We start from the raw sequence: 26,523 nt of genomic DNA, 5'->3' as shown, positions 1-26,523 counted from the left end.
GATGAAAGAAGGCGCTTTTGTCTGCAGCCCACCCAGGGCATCTGGAGGCCTCAGAAGAACTCCTAAACCTGCACAAACACACAACTGCTCCAAACGTGGAAGTTTTCCAGCTTGGAGCAAAGCACCGTCAGCTCACTTAACAGGTAAAAAGATGGAAAACTCAGTGCCAATCTCTGGGATTTGAAACACCCAGTCCTGAACCTAAAATCAGATAGTGTGGAAGCAAAAAAAGAGAGATACAATTTCCTTTTTAGAAGCCAGATTTCTTCTTTTTCTATTAGCCACCTCAGCACCTCTCTTGTTACCTCTCACCGGCCCAAATTTCTTTCATTTCGACTCGGAGTCAAGCCACTAAGAACAGGCAATAATAAATGCAGAAGTGACAACAATTCTTTATCAGTGCAATGACTTTTTTTAAATTCAAAACAAATGAAACATTCAATACAGAAAGCCACAGAATTCATCATCATCCTACAACACACGTTCTCCCACAGGAATATTCACATTCAGTAAGTGCATCCCATTTTAGGATAGCAGCATAGCAAACATCTAAGGGGCCAGGAAAGCAGAAGAAAAACAAAGATGACATAAATCTGTTTCCAAGAAGGGGAAAAAAAGGGGAAGGGGACTCATATTTACCCACAAAGCTAACTGTAGTGACATCCTCCCTGCTTTCCTCTGTCTCTACCGTCAGCAAGTTTACATGATGCTTACAAGACTTGGAACAGACAGAAATATTAATTCAAAACAAGGTCGTTATGAGCTTTTTGAGAAGTGGAAAAGTTGGTGTACATTGATTTGTTTTAAGCCCGTAGGACTTCTTTTCAGCCACACAAAATCATCTGATCCTCTCTGCTCCTGTATCAGTATCACTGCACCCTTTGTTTCCAGACGCTGAACAGTCCCCCCTTGAAGAGCTGCTCCACAGGAAAGCACCACAGCCAGCTTCAACTACACAATTCCCACCAACAAAACTGGTGGGCTCACTCACAATTTGCATAACGTCTATTTTTTAAAGACGAGAACATGATATTCTCTTTCATTATGGCCTTAGAAGTTTGTTTTTATCTTTTCTGTTGCTCCATATTGTAAAGTAAATAACTTCAGCACAGACGTAGTCTATTAAAAAATGTTTTTGTGCTTCATCACATATTAGCACACCAGGTACCACTCCAGAAAGTTCCACTGCGAACAAGTAACACCCAAACCAAAGCTCCCACGAAGCAGCAGCAGCAAGACTTTACTAACCTGCTAAACTCTGCACGGCTTTTGACAGCCAGTATTTATTTGCAAATCCTTGTTCCCATTAAAACAGGACCAACTCCCACAGCATATGCCATAAAAACAACTCTCTCAATTATTCACACTGACAGTCAACATCTCCCCGTGACGCCGGCTAACTCAATAACCGTTCTGTTAAACGAACATGATGTTTGATAGGGGAGCCTGTGCAACTTTGCTCAAATCTTATGTCCAAAAGACTGGCGTTTCGGGCTATGGAAAGACTTCTCACCAAAATTTAATCTGTTCATAAAAACCACTACTTCCTCCAGCCACAAAAATCCACAACCAGTTTTGAAGGGAACCTCGCGCTCTCCTTTCTGAAGGAAAGCTCCTCAGAGCTACCGCTTAATGCCTTTACCTGGAGCAGAGAGAAGAAAAAAAAGAGACAATAAAAAGCGAGCAAACCCCATCCAGTTACAGTACATAACAATTTTGTTAGCTATATTTGTCCTGTACAGGAACTGCACCAAGCTGCAGGTGCCTTAACCGTATTTGCAAATCAGTTTTCCTCCGAGTGGAACATCTTCCAAGCCTCTGACGTTAAACTTTAACTAACCAAGTCGAACACAGCAATTGCAACCCCATTCTTACAGCTCAAACTTCCATTTGCTCAATTCAATATTTAACAAAGAAAAGCAGGGGACGAAGCACAGTTTCAAAGCAACAAGAGCAGCTCTTTCACCCCTCTTCAGTGTCAAGCCCCAGGCTCGCCAGCTAAGTTTGAAAGGTAGGGCTCGACCCACAGCAAACAAATTCAGAGTTTCTTCAGTAAATTTAGAGCCTGTGAATTGTTTAATAATGCAGTAATTCCTCTCCTCCCCTGAGATTACCCAAGAGACATTTGCCAGCAACCTTGCCAGACAACCTGAGAGCTGCACGGCTCTGTTCAGAGTTAATAAACTGCTCACCCTTGTGGTTCACAAGGGTATCATGTGAAGAATATATTTATTTAAAAGTTGCATAGATAATATGTAACTACCAGTGCCATTACAGTTCAGCCAGTCTTTTGGACATCATGCAAATCCTGCGCAAGTTCAACTACAATATTATGCAAAAAAACCTCGCCGTTTCCTCAGCGGTACCTATTTTTAATTTTTCTGTCAGTGACAGCACCGACTCTTCAGAGGGTTTCCCATCCTACCATGCAAACCTGACTTGCTTAAAGCCACCGTCACCTTGGGTTTGCCTCCCGGCTCCCGTCCACGACAGTAACGCGCTTATCCACGCAGGGTTTTGTTTTTAACGCCAACCGAAACAGTTTACCTAAACGCCGAGTCTCCCTGGCAGCTGGAAAATAAAACAAACGCGGCTGGAAAAAGCAAGGATGCAAACCCCAAAGCTGGGGCGAGGGACGGCGGCTGCAGGGGCCGGGCTCCCGCAGAGACACCGGGAGAGGAGGGGGGGAGCCGGGGCTTCGGCAGCCGGGGGTGCGGGAGCGGAGCCGGCTCTTCGGTTCCAAGAGGAGGGGAGGATCCGAGTTTCCCTTCCCCAAACGTTTGCTACCGGCGTTGCTAGAAAACTCCACAGCGGCGGCGGGAGGAGGCGAAGGCCGCTCAGCCGGTAAACACCGGCGGCTGCAGCCAACCTCCCCCGGTGAATTCGCCCTGCCGGCGGCCCTTCGCCCCCGGGGAGGCCGGGCCGGCCCGGCGGTGACACACGTCAAAGGCCGGAGCCGGCCGGGGCTCGCCGGCCAACGCCGCCCGGGGAGGCGGGGGGGGGGGCCGCGCCGCCGGCCCAGCCAGGCCGCTCGCCCCCGCGCCCACCAGGCCGGTGCCCGCGCCCCGCCGCCGCCCGGCCCGCAGGCGGAGAAAGGCCGGGGCCGCGGGGGGGAAACGGGGAGCAACGGCGGCGGCGGCACCTCCACCGCGGGGCCTGCGGGCCCGCTGCCACCCCCGCCGCGCCGGGCCGGGCCCAACCGGGGCCTGGCCTCACCGCGCCGGGCCGGGCCGGGCCGGGCCGGGCCTACCCGCTCCCCCGCCGAGGCCCGGCCCCGCGGCAGGCCGGGCGGAGAGCGGAGGGGAGGGGAGGCGCGTCCCCCCCGGCCCCGCGGGCGGCCCGGCGGCGCGGCCCCCCCTCACCTGCACATGATCCGCCATTTTGCTCCATTCATGCTCCGCTCCCTCCGCCTCCGCCTCCGCCGGGCCCGGCACGCGCCCGCCCCCCGCCCGCCCGCGCGCCTGCGCCACGGCCCCCGCCGCGCCTGCGCCCACCCGACGGCCCCGCCCCCCGCCCCGCCGCGCGCCCGCTGCGGCGCGCGTGACGTCACGACGGCAGCGGAGGGAGGGGCGGGCTTTGTTGACATGGCGCTTAAAGGGGCCGCGCCGCCGGGGGCACCCCCGCGTCCCCCCTCTTCCCCCCGTTTCCAGAGCCCCCAGTGTCTCGAACCAGTGCTCCCAGTGCCCGGCAACAGTGGCCCCAGTTCCTAGCACCGGGGGTCCCCGGTTACCCCAGCCAGGGACAAGCCTCGTGCCCCAGCAGCCCCTGCACCAGTGCTCCCAGTGCTTCTGGTGCTCCCAGTGTCCCGCAACAGTGCTTCTGGTGCTCCCAGTGCCCGGCACCAGTGCTCCCAGTGCTTCTGGTGCTCCCAGTGCTCGGCACTGGTGCTCCCAGTGCTTCTGGTGCTCCCAGTGTCCCGCAACAGTGCTTCTGGTGCTCCCAGTGCCCGGCACCAGTGCTCCCAGTGCTTCTGGTGCTCCCAGTGCTCGGCACTGGTGCTCCCAGTGCTTCTGGTGCTCCCAGTGACCAGCACCAGTGCTTCTGGTGCTCCCAGTGCCCGGCACCAGTGCTCCCAGTGCTTCTGGTGCTCCCAGTGCCCGGCACCGGTGCTCCCAGTGCTTCTGGTGCTCCCAGTGCTTCTGGTGCTCCCAGTGCCCAGCACCAGTGCTCCCAGTGCTTCTGGTGCTCCCAGTGCCCAGCACCAGTGCTTCTGGTGCTCCCAGTGACCAGCACCAGTGCTTCTGGTGCTCCCAGTGCTTCTGGTGCTCCCAGTGCCCAGCACCAGTGCTCCCAGTTTCCTGCACCAGTGCTTCTGGTGCTCCCAGTGCCTGGCACCGGTGCTCCCAGTGCCTGACACCAGTGCTCCCACTTTCCTGCACAAGTGCTTCTGGTGCACCCAGTTCCTTGCACGAGTGGCCTCCAGTTACCCCAGCGCAGCACCAGTGCCCCAGCAACCCCTGCACCAGTGCTCCCAGTTACCCCAGCCCCTGTGTCAGTGCTCCCAGCAACCCCTGCACCAGTGCTCCCAGTTACCCCAGCCCCTGTGTCAGTGCTCCCAGCAACCCCTGCACCAGTGCTCCCAGTTACCCCAGCCCCTGTGTCAGTGCTCCCAGCAACCCCTGCACCAGTGCTCCCAGTTACCCCAGCCCCTGTGTCAGTGCTCCCAGCAACCCCTGCACCAGTGCTCCCAGTTACCCCAGCCCCTGTGTCAGTGCTCCCAGTTACCCCAGCCAGGGGCACACCTCGTGCCCCCGCCAGCCCTGGCCCCATGCCGAGGCGGCAGCCAGGGCTGTGCGGTGCCGGTTCAGCCTCTGTGCCACCGGCCCAGCTGCGACCAGGCACCCAGCCCTGGCACCCTTGGGTGCTCCTTTGTAGTGGGTGACCCTGCACGGGGGGGGGCTGCAGACATGGGGGCCTCTGCTGGCCTGAGGATGAAGCTTGAGGTGCCCACGGGTGCCCACCGCTGTCGGGTGCCCATGCACCGAGGGCTGCGGTGCTCTGGATCCCCCCACAGCTGCACCCCGCAGAGCTCCACCAGCCCAGCTCCCCATCCAGCCCCTGCCATCTCCGTCCCCGTCCGTGTTCCTGTCCCTGTCCCGGTTCCTGTCCCCATCCCACAGGTCTGGGCACCAAACAACGCCCCGGCGCTGCTCACAGCCTCAAACCTCTTCCTCCCTCCTCCGTGTCATGCTGTTGCCTTCCCCAGCTCACCCCCTCACCCCCTTCCCAGCTGCATCGTGGCCAGTTTCGGGGCCGGGGGCTGCGCCGCCCTTACTGGGAGCACTGGTTTGGGCTGGAATAGTGGGCGATGCCTGGGAGCAGACAGACCAGCAGAGCTGGGGGGTCATTACCCCAACAGGGAAGCCCTCGGAGCTGCCTCTAGACCCATTTCACAGAGAAGGAAACTGAGGCACAGCCGTGGCAGGGCTGCCGGGCGCCGGCTGCCCTTTATGGTAAGTTCACAGGCGCAGGAAGCCAGAGCCCACGCCGCGTGAGTATAGGAAACAGAAGAGCCCGACCGCACGTCACATGCTGAGACGGCACGACCCATCGCGACGGCAGCGCTGCGGCAGGGCAGGAGCACGCAGCCGGGACAGGACCCTCCCGGAGCTGCGGGGCAGGGGGGGACGGCGGCGGAGGGGCAGCGCAGGAAGATGCTGGTGGCTGGAGGATGGAGGAGGCAGTGGTGAAGCAGGGCGTGCTCTACCTCCAGCTGCAGCAGACCTTCGGGAAGGTGAGGAGGTGGCGGGGGACTGCTTCGTCCCCAGGGAAGACCCATGGGGGACTCGGCTGGGGTGGATGTGGGGGTACAGGGGGGTTGCATCCGAAGCGAATGGGATACTCCCACCTGTTGGCTCCCCAATCATCCATCGGCTCTCCGCCAGCACGTCGGGCTGATGGGGATGGGCAGGGGGATGGAAGGCGCTGGGGACACATTGCAAAGAGACCCCCCCCCAACAGGCCCCCCCCGGCAGAGGCTCTGCAAAGCAGGCCAGAGCCACGGCACAAACGGATGCAACCCCCGGAGCCTCGTTGCTTCAGTGGCTGATAATGGCTGGGGTTTAGCAACAGCTCCCGCCGACACCGCTCTTGTGCAAGAAGGGGAAGGAGCGGCCTGGGCGTCTCCAGCTCCGAGCCTGGGCAAGAGGCAGAGCTGAGCCTTGCTCCCCACAGCCACTCTCCGCAGGGGCTCAAAATGCCGCGGGCAGGGTGGGTGCAAGGCAGAGCATGGCAGGCAGGGCAGCAGGCAGGGCGGCAGGCAGGGCGGCAGGCAGGGCATCGCCTTCCTGCAGCAAGGCAGCTGCTGCCATGCACAGTGCCTGCGATGGCAGAGGGTGAGGCAGAGGCCATCCCCACGGCGGGTCCCAGAAATGCAACCCGACAAAAGCATGCTGTGTTTCGGCAAAGCCTGCCGGGCCCGGCAGGTCCCCGGTGCAGGGAGCCGCCGCGGAGGATGCTCTGATTTCGGTGCAAGACTTCCTCTCCCACCGCTTCCCCTCCGCCACCGCCACAGCCAGTGCCTCCCACGCAGGATATGCCGTGAATTGCTGCCTTCTTGGAGGGCGAGTCGGGAATCGCTTCGAAAGTTGGTGGTTTTGGGGAAGATGGAGGGAATGAGGAGCTGAAAGTCCTTGGGCAGCGCGGGGCCGTCGGCACGGCTTTGGGGTGCTGCAGGGTGGGGGAGGCGTGGGATGGATCCCGGTGCTGGGTGACGCTGCGGTGCTGCCGGTGTCTTTCCCGGCTGGAAAAGACAGGCTGCCAGCTATGCTGTGTGTCAGGGATCCTTTTTTTATCCTTTATCAGTTTACCTCACCCTCCGCTTTGGCCAGCCCTCCTGGGCGAGGGTGTGAGTCCCTGCCTGGACCCTGGAGGGGTTCACTCCAATGTCCTGCCCTGGGATCATGCATGATCCCAAAGGGATAAAAACCCCTGGAAGGGTGAAAGCGGAGCTGGCCAATGCTGGATTTTCACTCCCCTCACTCCTTCTCCCCACGGCAGAAATGGAAGAAGTTCTGGGGCGTCTTGTACCGGGAAAGCTCCTGCTCCACCGCCCGCCTGGAGCTCTTCGAGGGCTCGGCGCCGCCGGCCGCCGAGAAGCTGCGGAAAGGCGAGGGCAGCAAGCGGCTGGTCAAGCTGAGCGACTGCGTGCATGTGGTGGAGGCGAGCGGTGATGCTGGCTGCCCCAAGGAGACGGTCCCCTTCCTGCTGGAGACCACTGACAAGCGGTACCTCCTGGCCACTGATGGCACCGAGGTGGCCAGCTGGATCCAGAAGCTGTGCGAGCTGGCTTTCCCGGTATGCACTGGACAGGGATAACTGGGGGAATCCCGGGGGTTTGCTGCAACGGGGGAGGCTGGGGGGATGCTGTACTCTGCCCTCGCTCACCCGCTGCTCTTTCCCGGGCAGAGGAGCAGGGAGGAGCAGGCAGCAGGCAAGGATGGCCAGCAGAGCTCACTGGGCACCGACAGCGGGTTCTCCATGGAGGAAAACTCCCTCTACAGCTCCCGGGGCAAAGGTAGGCACCAGGAGGTGGGGAAGGTGCAGTGGAGCTGGGTTTGCTTGCACCGGAGGCAGCGCACATCCCACAGCATCTCATCAGCCCCCTTCCCGAGGCACCTTGGCCTGTTTTGCGCCAGGGAGCAGCCCCCGCCTCGGCTACGTGCAGGCTGCATGGTGGAAAGTCTCCTCCCGAAATAGCCTCTTCCTGCTCTGCGGTTTGGCAGGGCTGGGTTTCGCTGCGCTATCAGGCTGCTCCCGCGCAGCCGGAGCCCTCGAGCCCTTATCAGCCGGACGCCACTTCCCCGCCGCCCCGGCTGCGGGGAGTCATGAGCCCCACGGCAACTCTCTGTGGTGGGAGACGCAACTCTGCTCTTGCAGCAAGCTCTGCTCCCTGCATGTGTCAAATACCACCCTTCTCCGTCCCCAGGCGGCTTGGAGCAGGCGTTCGAGGTGATGGTGAGGGCCACCGAGTCCTCTGAGCGCTGCCGGCTCTGGGGCCGCTGCATCCTGCGAGCTGGCGAGGAGGTGCTGGAGCTGCGGGATTTCCAGACCTTGGAGATCCTCTACAGCTGGCCCTACCGCTTCCTGCGGCGCTTTGGGCGGGATAAGGTAGGTGGGATCTGGGAAGGGTGGGCTGGTGGTGGGCTGTGGCACGGGGACCTGATCCTGTCCCTCCCCAGGTGACCTTCTCCTTCGAGGCCGGCCGGCGCTGCACATCTGGAGAAGGCAACTTTGAGTTTGAGACCAGGCAAGGCAACGAGATCTTCCAGGCGATCGAGTCGGCCATCAACATGCATCGGGGTCGGGGGGCTGAGGAGCCATGGCGGGGTGGCCCCGGGGACGATGCCTCCCGGCCGCTCGGCCACACCAAGATGTCCAGCTGGGCACAGGGGCATGAGGAGACCGGTGGCACCAAGTGCCTCTCGCTGGAGCCCACCTGGGAGGGGAAGGTGCCAAAAGCCAAGCCCGTGATGGCCCCCAGCAGCTCCCCCGGGACCGGGGAGCCATCGGGTGCCTTCCTGCCCTCCCGTGGTGCCGAGTGCCCCTACACCAAGCCCTGCAACTCCCTCCACCGCAGAAAACCCCCGGTGCTGGAGAAGGGCTGGAGGCAGGATGCTCCGGCCAAGGCAGCCGTCGAATCCGAGTACGCCGTCCCCTTCGACACCATTGCCAAGGCCTTCGTGACTCACAAGTTCAGCAGCTTGGCCCATTGCCCCAAGAATTTCCCCGACCCCTTCTACGACAGCATCGGGGAGGCAGGGGGGCAAACGGGCAAGCAGCCCCTGCCGTGCCCCACCGCCACCAAGCCCGACCACATCTACGACGAGCCCGAGGGTCTGTCCACCTACATCGTCTACGATGAGCCCGAGGAGGTGAAGGGAGAGGCATGGAGGCTGCAGGCGGCCCCGGAGGAGCCCGCCGGGCACGAGTACCCCTACAACCCGCAGCGGGACGACTACGCGGTGCCCAAGAGACCCGTCCCTCTCCGGCAGCCCTTCCTGCTGCAGGGCAAGGAGTGGCTGGGGGATACCGAGTATGACAATGTGGGCCTCAAGTTTGCAAAGAAGAGGAACCTGCAGTGAGCGGGATGGGGAAGGAGAGGAGGACACCCCACCCCATCCCGCGGCTGGCAGCCCCCCCCAGCCCGCCATCCCCCCATCCTGACAGAGCTGAGACCCCCCCCAGCTCAGCGCACCCATGGCTGAAGGGGGTGAAACGCTCCCCTCCGCCCGGGCATCCCTCCGGAGCGGCGGGGCACATCTGGCCAGCTGCGGAGCCGGCAGCCGGGATGCGCCCGCTGGAGGGCAGTGTGCGCCCGCCGGACGGGCAGGGCAGGCAGCGGCCGGGCAGGGTCCCCACCGCAGCCCCTCCGCTGCTCCGCTCCGGCCTTTCCAGCACCCCCGGCTCGCACCCCGCAGCCTCGGGGGTTCCTGCGGACAGAACCCCAAGCCCCCCCGCTCCTCGCCCAGTCAAATCTTGGGAACCCCAGCTCTACGTGCTGCGGACCCCCATGCACATCCCTAGGGATGCGCGGCCCACACCGCGAGATGCAGCCGGATGATGCCCGGCCCCGGGATGCTCAGCACGTGCTTGTTGGTGATGCACACTCCAGGGATGCACATCCCACACCACGAGATGCAGCCGGACGATGCCCGGCCCCGGGATGCTCAGCACGTGCTTGTTGGTGATGCACACCCCCAGGGATGCACATCCCACACCACGAGATGCAGCTGGACAATGCATGGCCCCGGGATGCTCAGCACGTGCTGGTTGGTGATGCACACCCCCAGGGATGCACATCCTACACCACAAGATGCAGCCGGACAATGCCCGGCCCCGGGATGCTCAGCACGTGCTTGTTGGTGATGCACACTCCAGGGATGCACATCCCACACCACGAGATGCAGCTGGATGATGCCTGGCTGCGGGATGCTCAGCCCATGCTGGTTGGTGATGCACACCCCCAGGGATGCACATCCCACACCACGAGATGCAGCTGGATGATGCCTGGCTGCGGGATGCTCAGCCCATGCTGGTTGGTGATGCACACCCCCAGGGATGCACATCCCACACTGCGAGATGCAGCCAAACGATGCATGGCCTGGGATGCTCAGCCCATGCTACAGGGGCTGGCTGGCGATGCACTGCCCTGGGGCTGCACACCCCACACCTCAAAGGCCACCAGGCGATGCACAGCTTGCCCAGCAAACACACCCCGCCTGCAGATTTCTTTTTGCCCGCTCAGCCTTGCTGGGACGGCACCGCAGCCACACGCAGCCCCCAGCCCCAGCAGCCAGCGTCGCGGCCGGGGCTGGGTGCCGTGCCTGCCTGGAGGTCACGGCACATCCTTGCTCAGCAAGAACAGTGGCATAAATTTCTACTATCTCAGCCACGTTTTTATTTTTAATTTTTCTTTTTTATAAAACCATTTTCCCGCTCCTCTGAATTATAGATGAAAAACTCAGCTTTATTGTCATGGTGATTTTTGTGGCTGGCTCTTCTCCTCCCAGTACAGTGAGACCAGTACATGGCCTGAGACAGCCTGACTTGCTCTGGGTCAGCCTGCTCCTCTTCCTCCTCCCGGCCACCTCCAGCCCTGCACAGCCCTTGCTAGGGGACATCCAGCCCTTGCCAGGGGACATCCAGCCCCTCGTCCGGGCACGGTGAGAGGCACTGGCCCCAGTTCCCCATCTGTTAATGGTCCCCCAGCACACAACGGTCTCCCAGGGCTGCCCCAGGCTCCATCGGTGCCCATCACCCTGGACGGGCCATCTCCGGGGCACACCGGCTCCATCACCACCACGGAGGGACCTCAGGAACCGCTGCCGGTCCCCCACCACCCCGGCAGGTCTGCCACTGAAGGCAAAGAAAAGGCATGAATTATTTATAATCTCTTTCAATCAAATAAATGCTTAGGTGCTTGAGTTAATTTCCTGGATCCTGAAAATCCAAAGTGCAGACTTTTAATAAGGCAAATTAAGTGCTTTATATGTTACACTGATTAAAGCTCCGTATCAATCTATCTATCACATGTTGAATTGAAGGGGCCGGGAAACAAACAGGTCCCCGGCAGCCGTGCTCCCCTTGTGCAGGCTCCGCTGCCTGCCCTGGCCGGGCTCACGCAGGGCACAGGGCTGCTCCCTGCGCAGAAACACCTCAAACTGGTAAAAAAAAAAATAAAACCCAAGTCTCTAGCAGTTTTTTCCAGTGAGCGAATGTCGGATGAAGGAAGAGCGTGGAGCATGGGAGAACTTGCCGTGCCCTGGGAGCTGCTGGCTGGCACGGGCAGAGGTTTAGGAGGCAGCAGGGTGCATTGAGGGATGGGGGATGCTCCTTGGCCCGTGGCTCCCCGTCCGTTCCCGGGTCTGTTCTGACAGCAGCGAGGGATCATCCCCATCCACAACCGGGCTGGTTCCCATCTCCGGACCCTGGACAACCCAGGCACGGCCAGGAGCATCCAGCAGCACCGCCGGCTTGGTTAGGTGGAGCGATGGGGACTCCTGATGGCACAATGCCATTCACCAGGAATCAATTACTTAAGCGTGTGCTATTATTAATTAGTGCTCATTATGGTGGTTATTTATTATTAATCAGTGTTAACACAGTCCTCTCTCCTCGCCGTCCTCCAGCCCGGCTCCCTGCTGCAATCCCCGCTCCTTCCAGCCGCCTCCACCACTATTTTTCTTCATTAACCAAAGAAATGGAAACACCTTCCGGACTTCACTTAAAGATCCTATGGGTCTAACGAGATTTGCACCGTGCCAGTCAGGCTAACGAGGGAGTCACTGCGAATGGCACTAATCAAATTTCACAGAGGCAGCAGCACGGGCCGGGTGAAGCGCTGGGGGTTTTGCTGCCAGAATAAATTGCTCACAGCTTTCCCTGCCTGCCCCGTCTGCGTGGACAGGGTTTTAGGGTGGAAAAGGGAACGTGTCCTGGAATATCAAGTCCAGGTAAGGAGGATGCAAAGGCTGGAAAAGCCCTCGGCGGAGCTGGGAGAGGGGCTGGGCTGAGAAAACAAAATCGATGGCAGAGAGGGGAGGAAGAGATTACAGCGCAAAGCCCCAGACAAATGGAGAGCGCTTTAATCAGATTAGGGAGTTATTGTCATTATTGTATTATGCTGATTATAAATCATTTAGGAGCACAGCTAATCAAAACAGAGATTTGTTCAGAGCTTTAAGGGTCACTACCTCCAGCAAACACCCCTACCCCTCTTCCCCGCCGCCCTCCGGGAGAGGAGGCAGGGCTGCATCCCGGGGCGAGGGGCACGGACCAGGGATGCAGCCGGCGGGGAGACAGCAGGGAGGATCCCCTGGCAAGGCTGGAGGGGCAGAGCAAGGAAAGAGGGGTACGGGCATCTCCGGGATGGAGAGGATGGGGAAATAAGGAGGGAGCGAGCTCATTGAGCCATCGGGGTGGGGATGCTGCCCATGGCCAGGAGACGATGCACCGGAGGCCAGGCATACCAGGACCCCATTTCCCCCCCTGCTCTGCGCACCTTGTCAAGGCAGCTCCTTTTTTCATTACTGTCTCCTCGGATTAGAGATGTGCTCGTTTTGCAGCGCGCTTGCCGCTCGGCGGCCGAATCCCAGGCGCCACGGTGCAGCTGCAAACTGCATTAGTGTCTCGCCAAGGAGGCCCTAATACTATTAGGAGGGAGGCATTATAGGTGCTAAATGACAAGCCCCTAATCAGCCCCGGGATTTATGTCAATCACATTCCCTGCACAGGGCGGAGCAGGGCCCTTCATTCAGAAAAATTGCCTAATTGGGAGGGTCTGGATTCTCTTCGCCTGTCTTGTTTCTGGAGCTCTGGGGATCCCGGCTGCCTCCTCGGGATGGGGAATAAATGAAGCTGATGACAAGGTGCAGGATGAGGAGCGGGGAGGTGGTGACTGTGGCCACGGGTTGGAGCTACAGCCAACTCCTAACTCTATCCAGCCTGCTTTTTCTTTCCTTTTCAGTGGCTCGAGAAGTGCAGGACTAGTCATTGCTGGGATTTTGTAGGGATTGCATCAGTCCAGACTCTCCTGAGGACTGTACAGGAAAATAGATGGGGAAAAAGGAGGCTGTTTTTCCCTTCGCCCACCCCTGCATGGGTGCCCTGAAAGAGCTGGGCTGCCTTCCTGCCCTTGGCTTCGACAAAATTAATTGGCAATTGCCAGAAATCCATAAACCCCAGCCTTTCTTGGGGAAGGAAGCTGTAAAAGCCACGCGTCCGCAGCCGTATTTCCTTCACTCCACATTGATCCCGTGGCCTCTTGCTGGCCACGGCTCCGCTGCGGGGCGATGTGCTCGGTCCCCGCAGACCCACCCGCATCGATCCCGGGGACCTTGGCCAGCCCGCACCCCCGTGCAGCCGGGATCATCACTGGCCCCCGGCTAGCGTTGGGTGCAAATTCCCAGGCTGGTGCCAGCCCGTAGAGGAGTCACTTGTCCTCCCTCTCCTTCCTACCCATCTGGCAATATTTATAATGATGCCTGCTGTGGGGGAAAAAAACCTCATAGCTGCAGCTGCAAGGGGCACATCACAGCATCGGCAGCACTGAAACGCCCCGGGGCAGGGCACTGAGGGGTGCCTGGCTGGAGGCAGGGTTTGGGGAGCATCCTTCTGCGGGATGGAGGGATGCAGGAAGGCACGGGTGGAGTCTCCCACCGGAATGTGCTGAGGCCAACGTGATGCCCCATGAGACTGGAGATGCTGATGCTCCAGGGAGAGCATGTATGCAAAGCCTGGACCAAAGGAACAGCTGAATTTGCTGCTTGGGCCTGGAGAAGACGAGGAGGGCTGGTGACCAAGGGTCTGGAAAGGCAATTGCTTTCTGGAAAGGCAATTCGCTGCTGGTCTTGGTCCAGGGGATCGCTGTTCTTATGGGATGGTGATCTCTGCAGTGCCAGTGGTCTTGCTGGGCTGTGGAGGGTAATGGGAACATGGGGAAGGGTTCCCACACCCCGCCATGAGCCCGAAATTCCCTCTGTGTCATTTTCCAGTGCCGAATATTTGATGAAGGCTAAAATACCAATAAACTGTATTACAGCAGCACTGCATGGAGCCCAGGAGAGCCTTTTAGCTCTTTGGATATTGCATGCTACTCCTACACTTTCATTATGGGAATCCCATTAAAGATATCTGCCGGACCCTAATGATGCTGAAGGGGGGGAATGTGGCCAGAGCCCCAGTTTCAGAGTCCTGCCGGCTGCTGCCGTGTCCCTGCCCGCTCACTCCCCTGCAGCCGCAGAGCCGTCGCGGGGCAGGTTGCATTTAAAAGCCTAAATTGAATCCAGAGATTTTTTTAAAAGCCCTCAGCTCCCATATGTCTCTACTGCAGCGGATGTGTTTAGTACGTTCCCTTTGCCTTAATACGCACTGTTTGAACAAAAATAACGCTCTGTATATTTTACAGAGCTCCTCCGCATGCAGATCTTGTCAGGACTGCCATATAAATATCCCTACCAGCCTCCCAACACCCACCTGCCCAGACTGATGCTTAAGCAAGAAAATGTAAAAATACACCCTCCGCACTAACCTGCTGCTGCTGGCAACTATTAAGCAGCAAGCGAGGCTGCTAAAACCTGCCCTTCCCCGGCCAGGTCGGTGCCCAGGAAGGGTCTGCTCCCTTTGTGGCTGTTGCACGGGTTTGCCAAGGGGACCCCGGCGTCCCCAAGCAGCCCCGGTGCTTGTGTCTTACCATCACCGTGGCATGGGACACGTGTAGCGCGTTATTAAAAGCCATTACCCGTCCGGTGTCACGCTGTCCCCTGCAGAACAGCCACCTTTCCCGGGGACTCATCTCATTAGAAAAGGAGCCAGGAAGCGGCTGAATTTCCACCCTGCTGCTCTCAGTTATCTCTGCGAAAGGGGAGCCAATTACCAGCAGCTGGTGAGAGCCTAAAATTATTATTAATTTCAAACAAAGCATATGTTTTGTGTTAACAATCCTCCGTGGTGTGGCAGAAGGGCCAATACCATCCAGATGGCTCGATGTGCAGCGGGAATGATTAATGCACGGCTCTGCCGCCTCGCCGGGAGGTGCACGGGGATGGAGGGCAGGGGCCGTGCCGCGGTGCCCGCCGTGCCCAGCACAGGGTGAGCCGGCAGCGGGAGCTCGGCACAGGGTCACCAGCAGCACCGATCGCCGCTTATAATCAAAGAAAACCCCTGTGCACTTGAGCTAACGTCCGCCCAGTGTCCCCGCGCGCAGGGCCAGGCAGCAGGGATGCTGGCAGCCCTGGAGAGCTGCGGGTCCAGCAGCAAGCTCCCCCAGAGATGATATACATATATTAAGGAAGTATAAATATACTAATCTAAGTGTATTATGGAAGGTTTAGCTCCGAGGCTGGCGAGAGACCTGCTGTCCCGACAGACGGAGGTGAAGCAGCTCCTGCTGCTCAGCCCCGTGGGATGCTAAAAGCTGGCGCTCTCCCTGCCCGGTCTCAGCTCCCCGCAAGCAGACTCCCTTGCTGGATTTATGTTGGAGTAGAAGATGAATCATTTTCCTTTCTATCCCAAGCCTGGCCTGCACGCGGAGACGGATGGGAAGGCATTTTTCAGCTCGGCTCGAGGGTTTGCAAAGGCCTGAGCCATCTGTGAGCACTTTGGCACCCAGGACTGCAGAGAGCGGGAGCACGTTAAGTGCTGCTTTGCTTCCTTAACTTGCCGTGGGAAATTACACTGATAAGTGTTAATGCAGAGTTCAGAGCAGCGTTTCCTCTTTGAAACACAGCAATTGCATCTGAAATAGCTGGTGTGAAAACAAAGAACGGTTTCTATTTTTACCCAGCAGCGGGAGCCAGTGCCATGGGTTGCCTTTGCATGGAGCTGCTGCTCGACTCTGCTGACCCTGGGTGGGTTCAGCCCAGCACCCTGCCCTGGAGAGCATGGACGGGAGCAGATATTCAAGGAAAAAAGGTCTTTTCGCAGCAATGGGGCCTCATTTGGATGCAAATCCTCCCCAAAGAGGTTTCTCTTTTGGGTCTGTCCAGCCTCAGCTTGCAGCGAGACCCTGGTCCTTGGGCAGAGCTGGTTTGCAAAGCTGTTCCCATGGGTCCCCCCGCATCACGCTTTACTCCACCTTTTGGCAAGATCAATAGATCAAAGTCCTTGGAGGGCTCCAGAGATCCCGCTGGATTAACATGATCCCACATCTGCCAGCACGGAGCATCTCCTGCCTGAAGAGGGATAACAAGAGATCACGCTCAGCCTCTCAGTCCCCTACCCAGGGGGGACCCAGCGAGCCTTTGCCCTGGCAGGAGGGTGCCAGCATCGCCGCCTCAGCCCCCAGGGACCCCAGGAATGGGGTGGAAGGAATGGCAGAGCTTCTTTAAATCCCCCAACTGGAATCGGGAGCGAAGCATCTCCAGGGGAGAGGGGTAAAAATAGCTGCTGCTCTGTGTCAGCGACAGGAGCGCGGGAGGTGGAGCAGCCGGGGGTTTTATCGAGGGCAGGCTGCAAACGCTCAGTTATAAATAGGAGTAATTACTTGAGTGGGGGCATGGCACTTAATGAGGGGTTGGGCTGACACCAGCACTGTGATTGCACGATGCTTCCCAGCACGGGGTGGAGGAGCGATTTGTACCATGGCCCGAAGCCTTATGGGAGCGAAGGAGCCCCGGGAAGGAGGGGGTGCCATCGCTGCGTGTCCCTGGGGACACGGCAGTGCCGGGGAGGGCAGGAGCATCGCGGGGAGGAAGGCTGCTTCGTGCCAGGGCAGAGGTGGTGGCTGGGGAAGGAGAAACGCTCACGTCTTAATTACACTCCCTGTCAACAGAGCCGATACCTGGTGACTGAGTAATTGTGTCCAGGAGCTGCGGGCAACAGTTAATTTTAATTAAAACCTGTGGCCATGGCTGCCTGAGTTTTCTGCATGGGCAATGGCTGGCAAGGGCTCTGCTAGGGAGGATCTTCACCTGACAAAAGCCAGCTCTTGTGTCCCCTATGCCCTTTGCACCCCTCCTGCACCTTCCCTGGGTTAGCCCCGGAGATGTGCAGGCAGGCTGCCTGCTGCTGCCTGCAGAGTGCCAAGACCTGGGGCTTTCCCCCTCTGGGGCTGCTCCAACAAGGAGAGTGAGGGATGGAGAGAGGAGGAAGGAGCAAGGACAGGAATAAAGCACCAGGAGGGAGAAGAGGGACTGGGAGGAGGCAACATGTGGGGCTGGTGCCTATAGGGAGGACAGGCAAGAGGGGCGGATCTGTGGGGCAGGATGGGGCAGCCCCGGCTGCCTCCTGCCCCTCACCCTGGCATTGTGCCGGCGAAGCCGTTCTGCCTCAGTGCATAACGGGAATGACCTGCCTTTGTTGCAGTCACATAAAATATACATTTGAGTGATAATGGGGCGAGAAGCAACTGAGCACAATCTCGAAGAAATATTGGTGCATTAAAAGATAGCAGAAGCTGCTGCAGCTGGGTAAGAGATGGCAGCGGCGGAGGCCTTTCCCCGGCAGCGGGTTCCCCTGCCCTCCATCCCCATCCCTGCCCTCCGGAGTGGGATCCTGGGAGGCAGCGGGAATGCTCGGAGCGAGCAGGGGGTGAGGGGTGTGCGACTCTGCTCCTTGCCCTGTTGCAGAGTTGGGCTAAGCATGGGAAAAAATTCATTGCACCAAATTTCCAAGGCTTGGAGTCCCAAGATCCCTGAGTCCAGGCCTCCTTAGCCCTTGGTGGGGCACAGAAAGAGAAGGCACGGGGCAGGATCAGCCTGGCGCAGGCAGAGCTGATGGCAGCTCCCATTCCTGCTGACCCAGCCGGGGAGTTTGATTCATGGCCCCATCGATACGGTGTATTTATGCATAAGGAGGTAATAATGGAGACGAAGCAAAGCTGTCCTCTCCGCCAGCACTCAGCGGGATTTATGGAGTGCAGCCGGCTCGCCTGACCTTTCGGGCTGTCCCCCCGCATCCCGCAGGGCTCGGCGCTCACCTCTCCCCATCCCGGCACCCAGCTGGGCCCGGGAAGGTGCCACCCAGGGCAGATCCCCATACCCAGTGCCATGGGGAGATGGAGGAGCCCAGCAGTGCAGGTAGGGCAGCGCCAGCTTTGTCTTTGCTGAACAGCAGCAGATCTGCTCAGGAGAGAGCCAGCCTAATAAGAAGTCGGTCTGTGCAACAGCCTGAAGAGTAATTGAGTTAAAAAGTCAATCACTGAGTCACAGATCCACTTTTCCACAAGTTCTGCACTCACGAGCACCCCAGACTCCCTTCTGCTTCGAATTAGCCTGGCTCTCCTGGCCCTGCTGCCAATATAATCTGTTTTCTCAGCTGCTCGCTGAGACCACATCTTCATCCCATCCCCTAAACGCACACCCGGCTGCAGCCCCCGATCGATGTGTAGGACCCGATCCTCCCATGGACCTGCCCTGCTCTGGCTGCTACCAGCACACAGAGCTGCTGCCCCTTCGCCTCTCTCCCCCAGCAGCATCACACTAAGGGAAAATGTGAAATACCACGGCTGAGGCTTTGAATAACCCATGGGCAGAGCTCCTCTTGCTCCATGGGGATAAGGAGCACCCAGGAAAGGGAGTGGAGTTACCCAGTTGTGCCATGTTGTCCCATTTACACCTGGGCTCTTCTGCCCCATGCAGAGCTGCTGCCTCCTGCCCCGAAACCCTCGTCCTCAGGCTCTGCAGCGGCAGGGAGCAGACGTTTGGCATCCAGAGGCTGAAACAGTGCACAGCACCTGAGGGCCAGCACCCCCCTGTTCCCCTTTCAGACCCATTACCAAGGACCTGATTGCCTTCCCCCCACCCCGGTAAGTGCAGTGCTCCCCTCATCTCACCCCACAGCCTCTCCGCCATGTGCTGTAACCTATGGCACATTATTGCAGCCATCATCTCTTTACCGTCCCCCAAAGCCCCGTTAGCTCCGGGCCCCTCCACCTGCACTTTAGGACCTTCGCTCCTTTGGGCTAACTGCTCCCCCGTTTTGCTTTCATCAGCGAGTTTCAGGGTTGCTGCACTCTCTGCCTCCTGGGTTATTGATCCCTAATTCCCCCCCAGGGGGGACCTGGTCTTTTATTGCTTCATTTTTTTCCCCAGCTGCTCTGTTACTGCTTCTCTGCAGCCCCCTGTGCCCCAGCAACCCCATGCTGCTCCCCATCTACGCTGCATCAAACGCAGGAGCGTGCATTGCACAAGGGGCCAGGCCTGGGAACACCAGGCTTTCGAAAGCAAACTGAACAGCAAAAAGCAAAACACAAAGCTGCTGAGGAGGGACAGCTGAAAAACAAGCACTTCTGGGCAGGTAGCAAGCAGGATTTTACCTGTACGGTGCAAGCTGTGAGCTTCTGCTTCAGCTCAGTCCTGAGAGAAAAGTAAGAAGTGCTTTTTCCCTTGCAAAAGAGGAGAAAAAAAAAAAAAACAACCCACCTTATCATGCCCCAGCAAAGCCCAAAGCCAGCCCTCACCTCCCTGCTGGGCTTTTATTGCCTCCCCAGCTCATCGGTCCCAGCTGGGGGGCAACTGTTTGCCCAGAGCTGGGATTTGGCCGCTGTTACTGTGTGCACCCAGCCCAAAAGCAGCTCCGAGCTGATGTACCTACAGCAGAGATATCTATTAATGACTCCAGGCTTTTGTAGTCATCCTTTCATAAATGCAAGGAGTTCTAGGACAGGAGAAAGACTCCGCTAACCAAAAAGGCATTGCCAGCCTTTTTGAGGCTTGTGAGCTGTGAAGACTGCTCGTGGTGAATAACTAAGAAAAATGTGAACATTAAGGGCTTTTTCCCACCTGAGCCTTTGCGGCCTGCGCCTCTGCCCGCCTCCACCCAGCCGTGGTACCCGGGTGCCTCGCATCCATCAGGATCCGCAGCATCTCCGGCCCTTTGCTTTTGTAGTTTGTTTGTTTGTTTGCGCTTGCCTGTCAGCTCCCTTTCCACCGGCATCCCAGATGAGAGCAGATTGCATGCTAATAAATTCTGGATTGGCAGCTGCACCCAGAGACAGGGAAAAGCCGCTTGAATTACAAAGGGAGCTTTGCTTCTGCACCTGGAGTTGCTTCTCAGCCCAAGTTTCCTCTCTCGGGGCAGAGATGCCGTGCCCTGGGACCGCTGCGGCCGGTGGCAGAGACAGGGGATGGGCAGGGAAGGCAGGAGGTGGGATGCAGGGAGCGGGATGGAAGAGAAGCAGGTGATGGGACTTGGACCATTATAACGGCGTTCACGCTGCAAACGGCCTGGCTCTACCCCGTGCCCGTCTGTGCGCATACGTTGCCGCCTGCCTCCACGGCACGCACACAGCCAGCCCAGCCCGGGTCACTCAGAGATGCTTCCCCAGGCCCCCGCCAGCACCCAGGGATCCAACAGCCAAGATTAGGGCTGTTTCCTTTTCTTCCGTGAGGAGTGTAATCCCCCCTTTGAAAGGCGCATCCTCCGCTTGATGCTTCCTGACATTAATATTATCATCTCCAACCAGCCGCAGAGCCCAGCTGTCGCCTGCGATTAGGGCACTGACACAGATCGGTGCAAGATTTCACAAGCGTCTCATTACCGCTGACTCCGGTTCTGCACGGCTTATATAACTCATCTTGCATAAACCTGTCACCGGCGGGAGCTGCTCCGTCGCTCAGCCCCGCTGCATGCTGATGAGGGGTGGCCGAGGGGGGACGAACGCTGCTGGGTCCTCCCCCATCCCCGCACCGCTGAGCCCCCTCCGGCTCACATCCTTGCAAGGAGGTTTTTCTTCCTCTGGAGCAGCCTGTTCCCGTGCAGTGGGTGCTATGGGATGGTAGACTGGTTACACTGGCAGGGCAGCATCTTCCAGGGGCATGTCGCAGGTCTGGGAGGGGTGAAAGGCCCCCGGAGCTCCCCAGCATCCCGGGTTTGCTGGAGAGTCATGGATGGAGGGGGTCGTGCAGCGAAACACAACCTGCTCCGAACCCAGCTCCCAGCGGGGCCGGGGCCAGGGCACGCTGAGCCGCACGCTAATGCTCTCGCCCATCCTAATTGCACAGGCAGAGGAGATCTTAGGAGGCAGAATGTAATTACCGTGGCTGGAGCCGGGCCAGGGCTTTGCGGTGAGCACGGGGACTCTTTCAGAAAGCGCTGTGGGTTCATTAATGGCTTCAAACAGGCAGGAGTTCGCTGTTTGCTGGTCGTGGGCTGGGGTTTTTGTGCGTGGCTCATCGGAGAGCTGCTGCCTCCAGCAGCACGGTGGCTCCCGAGCTCTGCCACACGGCTTCGGCTCCGCTCAGGGACATGTGGCACCACTGGCCTTGCACCCTGCGCTGGGGACCGGGATGCCTCCGCAGGCAAAGCTCCCTCCCCACCCCTCCGCTGTAAAGGGAGGGTTTTTCCCAGATCTCTTCATTCCTGCTCGTCCTCCCTTTGCAGATGTAGCGTCCTGAGGGCTGTGGTGCAGGCACGCAGCCTCCAAGAGCGGGATCAAGCACTGTCGCTGGGTGCTCACACAGAACAGGACCTGTCCCCCAGCTCCAGTGGCTTGCACATGGGATTTAAGCTGAATGCAGTAACGTATGCCCGATTCCAGGGCCTTTCTGCCATGCAAAAGCAGCAGGGTGACAATCCATCCCTGCGAGGCTGCTGGCGTCCTGTCCCTGCGTCCCCTGCTTCAAAGTCAAAAGCCACTTTCAGGTCCCCATGCACCCCATCACATTGGCGGGGAGGTCCTGGGCCCTAGCAGAGACCAGCAAGATGATGGCCGTGCTGGGTGGCCCAGTGTCAGGCAAGCAGCTCGAGGGGTCCCACTCCTCCATCACGGCTGCAGAAACCCCTCTGCGTGGCTCCAGCCCTTCCCCGGGCAGGAGCAGAGCTCGCAATGTGACCCTGGTCCCCGAAGGGCTCATCAGCGATGCCACCAGAAACAGCGTCGCCTCCCTGCAATTAATCAGAGGAGCTATTTGTAAATGAAGACAACCGCTGCTCATCAGCTGGAAAAACGCCCCTGCCGTTCCTCTTGCCAGGCGTTAGCTGGTGAGCCGAGAGCGGCAGACAATTAAAATGAGGTGTCTTGGATTTCTCTTCGTGGCTGCGTCTTTTTTCCCCTATTTTCAAGCATTTTGTGTTTAAACCTTCCCCCTGAGTTCCCAGCCAGGGCTGTTTTGCTGGCGGCTCCATCTCGGGTGACGCCGAACCCATACGGTTCCCACAGAGGATCCGTTTGGGGTGCGCAAAAGCCTGTGCCGGGGCTTATGCCTTGCTCTTCCCCCCTTAATCCCTCTCCGCGTAGCCATGCGTGTGTAGCCGTGTGTTTGCCGTATCCGTTACCGGCAACATTTGGGATCAGGTGCCCGGTGAACAAAAGATCTTCATGAAATCTGAGCTCACCTAGTTGCTATGTAATTATTTCCACGCTACCTAAGCGATAGGTGGGGAATTCATTCTCTTGCCCATATGTTTGTTTTTCCCAGACACCTTGGTGCCGAAGATGCCAGAGCATGGTTGCAATGGACAGAACAACCTAATTAAGAATAAATCATTAATGATGAGCCCTGCCTTGCTGGCAAGGGGAGGGGTAAGCTCCAGGTTGGCTCCTCCAAATGCTGCCTTTGCCCTGCTCCGTGCCAGTAGCGCTGGGGAGGGACGTGGCACTGGTTTAGCTGCCTGCAAAGGTCCCGACACGCTCCATGGGCGTGCACGCCGGTCCTGCCTCCTCGGATTCCTGCTCCTCCTTCTTCTGTGCCCCTCTTTCCCCTCCTGCTCTGCTCACCCCAACACAGGGAGCAGCATCGCTATTAAAGCGCCGATCATCTGACATCCATTCAAAACACCCGGCCCTGGCCTTATCATTAAATGCAAATGCTGAGGAGTAATTGCTGGCAGTAGCAGCAAGGAGAGAAAAATGACAGTGAGCCCAGGAGCAGCTATTAGATGGGAAAGTGGAAAGTGTAAATAAAATATGCACCATTAGCCTGTAGTAACACTGGCCGTTTTTCCCCTCCTAATGCCTGGCATAGCTAGTTGGTGCCTGATCGGGGTTTCTCTTGCATTGCTTGGGAAGGAGATGGTAGAGAAGAGGGGCTGCGTTGAAGCACAGTGCCCCAGTGCCTGCTGTGCCCCTGGGAGGGCTGGAGGTGGCCGCGGGCACCCTGTGCTGCTCAGGGTGGCAGCCACCCCTCTTCCCGCTCCACTTTGGAAGCAAAACTCCCTTTTCCTTGTGCCCCAGACCTGCTGGCGGGCAGAGACAGAGGCAAGGTGGGAGCCTCGTCCCCGGCTTAGCCCCACTAATCTCTGCTTGTCAGTGCCGCCGAGGCTCTGTCAGCTGCCGGCGAGCAGGGCTGAAATCTGCCTGCTAAATCCGACAGGATAATTAAAATCAGGTAGGGAGACGACTATCAGCTAATTTCTGTGGTCCCCTTCCCTCTCTCCCCCTCCCAGTTCATTTGCCATCCCTCCCTGGCAGTCCCTGCCTCCTCCTCCTCCTCCTCTGAGGAAGCAGATGGGCTCACCGAGGATGCTACGGGTCTTGGGGGTCTCCCTGTGCCCCCCGTCCCCTCCCTGTACAGCACAGGGACCCTTCCAGCCCTCTCCGAGGCTCCTCTCCAGCCCTGCCAGACTGCAGGAGCAAATTCTCCAGGGGAAGAGCAACACTGCAATCAATTAGAGGCATAAAAAAAGATAATTTTATCAATGGAGAAATCCGAGGCAGGGAGGTGGGATTTTCTGTTCTGGGTAATGGGAGCATCATGTCTCCAATTAAAGTTTGGAGGATTCATCTCGGAGCCGGGGCCCGTCAGAAGCTGACATGTATTAGGCTGTCAAAGTCAATCTCTTTCAAGAGCTGCTTCCCCAAGCACATCGGATTATGTATCATTTATGCCTTTTCTATTGGGGCACCCAGTTTTGGGTGGGTTTTTTGGTTTACATCTTGTTTTTTTTCCCCTAACAGGAAAGCAACCCAGTGGCACAAACTGATCCCATTTCATGAAAGCTATTTCTGATTAATTCTCGTTATTGCTATGCACAGAAACCCGGAGAAAAGATCAGGGCTTCCTCGCACTTGGTGTGGTGCAGACACAAGCAGCAAAGAGACCGGGATCTTTCCTGGGTAAATGGAGAGCCAGCCAGCTGGCAAGCGAGGGGACACAGGCTGGGAAGCCCTGGGCTGTGCTGGGAACGTGGGACATCCCAAAAACAGGGGTGTGGAGGGATGCTGCCGCCCCGGCTGTGTCTGCACAGCACCTTGCTCAAGAGGGATTTTGGCGTTGCCGGCTTGGGATGCAGGCAAAGCTCCAGGCTCCCACCTGGGAGACCTGCCAGCCTCTCGCTCGCCTTCTGCCTGCTCCAGAGATACAAAGAAGTACGGACCAGCGGATGCTGTCAGTTTAATTGATCATGGCAAGGGCTGGCACCGGCGGCAGCCTCTCGTTACCTGCCGTGTGTGCGGCGGATGGGTGACAGGGGACTTTGTTGTACGCACGTCTCCAGCCAGGACTATTTTTGCTCCCTTCTCAATTCCAGTGATGGAGGGGTGTTTTCTCTTGATCTCCTTCAATGTAGGCAAAGGGGGGGGGAATAAAGCCTCCTTTGTGTCTGCCTGCCAGCCCCGCATCCCAGGGGGGTCGGCTCTGCTCCCCAGCCAGCGCTGGCGGTGTCAGCCTCCCCAGGGAGAGGCAGCCGGATTGACGACTCCGTCTTCTTTCATTGCTCGATGCTGGGAGAACTATTTTTATCATCGCCTTTCACGGCTCCCAGCTTCCCTACCTGTGCGAAGGGACGGGAGGGGTTTTAAACAGGGCTTTTATCCCAGTTCCGGGATGTGCTTTGAATCCTTTCACCCCGTTTTTCCCTTGTCCCGGCTGCGTGCCCAGGGCATGTGCCCCGTTCTGCCTGGGGATGTCTCGGGGCTCTGCAGCTCTCAGCGTGCGCCATCCCGTATCGATCCCTCCTGCCCCTGTCTGAGTCTCTCTGTCCCGGTGATTTATCAGGCTGGTTTGGAGATGGGAATGTGGTGTTTCTTGCTGAGCCTGACCCTCTTTAGCATCCCTGGGGAGGCTCCACGGAGCAGGAGCAGCGTGCGGGTCCGTGACGGCTGCGTGCATGGGGAGGCATATCCTCCCCCAGCAGCAAAACCACCCGCACCCCAAGGCATCTCCCAGAGCCGGCTGGAGGCTCCCCCCTGCCCGGGTGCTGGGGAAGAGAAGGGTCCAGGGCTGACCCCCCCCAGGGGACCAGGACCGGGGAGCCTCTGCTGCCCACAGCACCCAGCCCTCGCCTGCTGCTGCAAATGAGCCTGGTCAGATGCCCTGTTACTGGAATTCAGCCTCCTCGGAGCTGCCTGGATAGGGTTATTACAGGATATTATACAGACCATTTGCATGGCCACCTCCAGGTCATTTCGATCACTTTAAGCTACTTATCTGCCCATTTTCTTCCCCATAATATTTGCCTAATTCGATTACTCTGCAGCCTCAGCATGCTGCAGTGAAATAATCAGGAGATATTACCCAGAGCAAGTCAACTGGATCCACGTTTCCAGCTGCTTCTCTCCCCAGCCAGCTCGCCCGCGGGGCTCTGCGCCCGCCCTTGCTCGGGGACGCTGGGGACAGCCCTGGGACCTGTCCCCACCGCCGCTGTGCTCAGCGCAAAGGGCAAGGACTCCCTGTGGCCAGACATCACAGCCTGCCTGTCGCCCTGTCTGTCTGTCCCATCACAGCCCTCTGTCCTTCACCCATCTCACTGCAAACTGAGCCGTTCCCGGCACGCTGCAACCTGCACCCCAGGACTTGTCCCCTCCTGGTGCTTGGGACTTTGGGCTGGGTGAAGCAGCGGCTGGGTTGGTATTTGGTGTGCCCTGGTCGCTGGCAGCGGCTGGCAGGGCAAAACCAGCCTGGCCCTGGGTCTGCACAGGGGAAAAAAGAGCTTTTTGGCCACCAGCCTTGGCTCCCCGTGGCTGCTCGCCTCTGCCCTTGCATCTGTCCAGAAACAGAGCCCGGAAACGCAGCAGCCTGGGAGGAGAGCCTCGCTGCTACAGCCCATCAGCGCAGCCTTTCCCGGAGTGCATTACCTACCCGCTAAGCACAGAGCTCATTTGTGTAATGACCTGTTTGCAGAGAATCAGCAGGCTTTGCCCAGGCAGCCACGGGCTGCAAGCTGCGGGCTCCTGCCAGAGCCACCCTTCAGCGAGGTGCCAGCTCACACCCAAGGTGCAGGCACCCACAGCTCGCTCCGGAGGATGCTGGTGTCTCAATTTCAGGTCGAACAGGAGGGTTTGGGCACCAAAGTTCTGGAACTGAGCGGGAGCTGAGCTGCAGAGAAGGGAGGTGACGTTGCTGCAAAGAAAGTTGCTCCCAACCAGCCCATTGCAATGGTTTTTGGGGCAGGCAGGAGGGTCAGATGCCCAGAGAAGGAGGACCAAGGGCAAGCCAAGGGGAGAGGAGAAGAGGCTGAGGCACGGAGAGGATGGGAGAGGGGAGCTACTGGCCCTCCCCAGCCAAAGCCCCTTGACATGGCTTGAAGCTGGAGGAGCTAAATCTGCTTCCAGGCTTGTTTCAGCTCCGGGGGGAGCCCCGGCAGGCCAATCAATGCCAGGCCGCTAACGAGAGGCCCTGAGTTAATTGGCAGGAGCGGCTGCCT

At 58.5% G+C, this 26,523-nt stretch overlaps 2 protein-coding genes across 2 annotated transcripts in view; one reads left to right on the top strand and one right to left on the bottom strand.

Annotated features, from left to right (window-relative positions):
• LOC309602019 (exportin-7) overlaps positions 1-3,446 on the bottom strand; it is a 49,927-nt gene extending 46,481 nt beyond the window's left edge. Inside the window, exon 1 of the mRNA XM_082335303.1 lies at positions 3,363-3,446. Coding sequence (XP_082191429.1) covers positions 3,363-3,380 — 18 coding nt within the window. The 5' untranslated portion in view covers positions 3,381-3,446. The remainder of the gene's footprint in view (positions 1-3,362) is intronic.
• A 2,098-nt stretch (positions 3,447-5,544) lies between these two features.
• LOC309601614 (docking protein 2-like) lies at positions 5,545-10,869 on the top strand. Its single transcript, XM_082334750.1, has 5 exons — positions 5,545-5,734; positions 7,000-7,296; positions 7,408-7,516; positions 7,928-8,109; positions 8,181-10,869. The coding sequence occupies exons 1-5, from the start codon at positions 5,672-5,674 to the stop codon at positions 9,081-9,083; spliced, it is 1,554 nt and encodes a 517-aa protein (XP_082190876.1). The 5' UTR covers positions 5,545-5,671; the 3' UTR covers positions 9,084-10,869.
• Positions 10,870-26,523: the final 15,654 nt, after the last annotated feature.

Source organism: Platalea leucorodia (assembly GCF_965183815.1).
Source record: "Platalea leucorodia genome assembly, chromosome: W".
NCBI lineage: Eukaryota > Metazoa > Chordata > Aves > Pelecaniformes > Threskiornithidae > Platalea > Platalea leucorodia.
The sequence above is the reverse complement of the archived record's forward strand: the minus strand, read 5'-3'. Positions and strand labels throughout refer to the sequence as shown.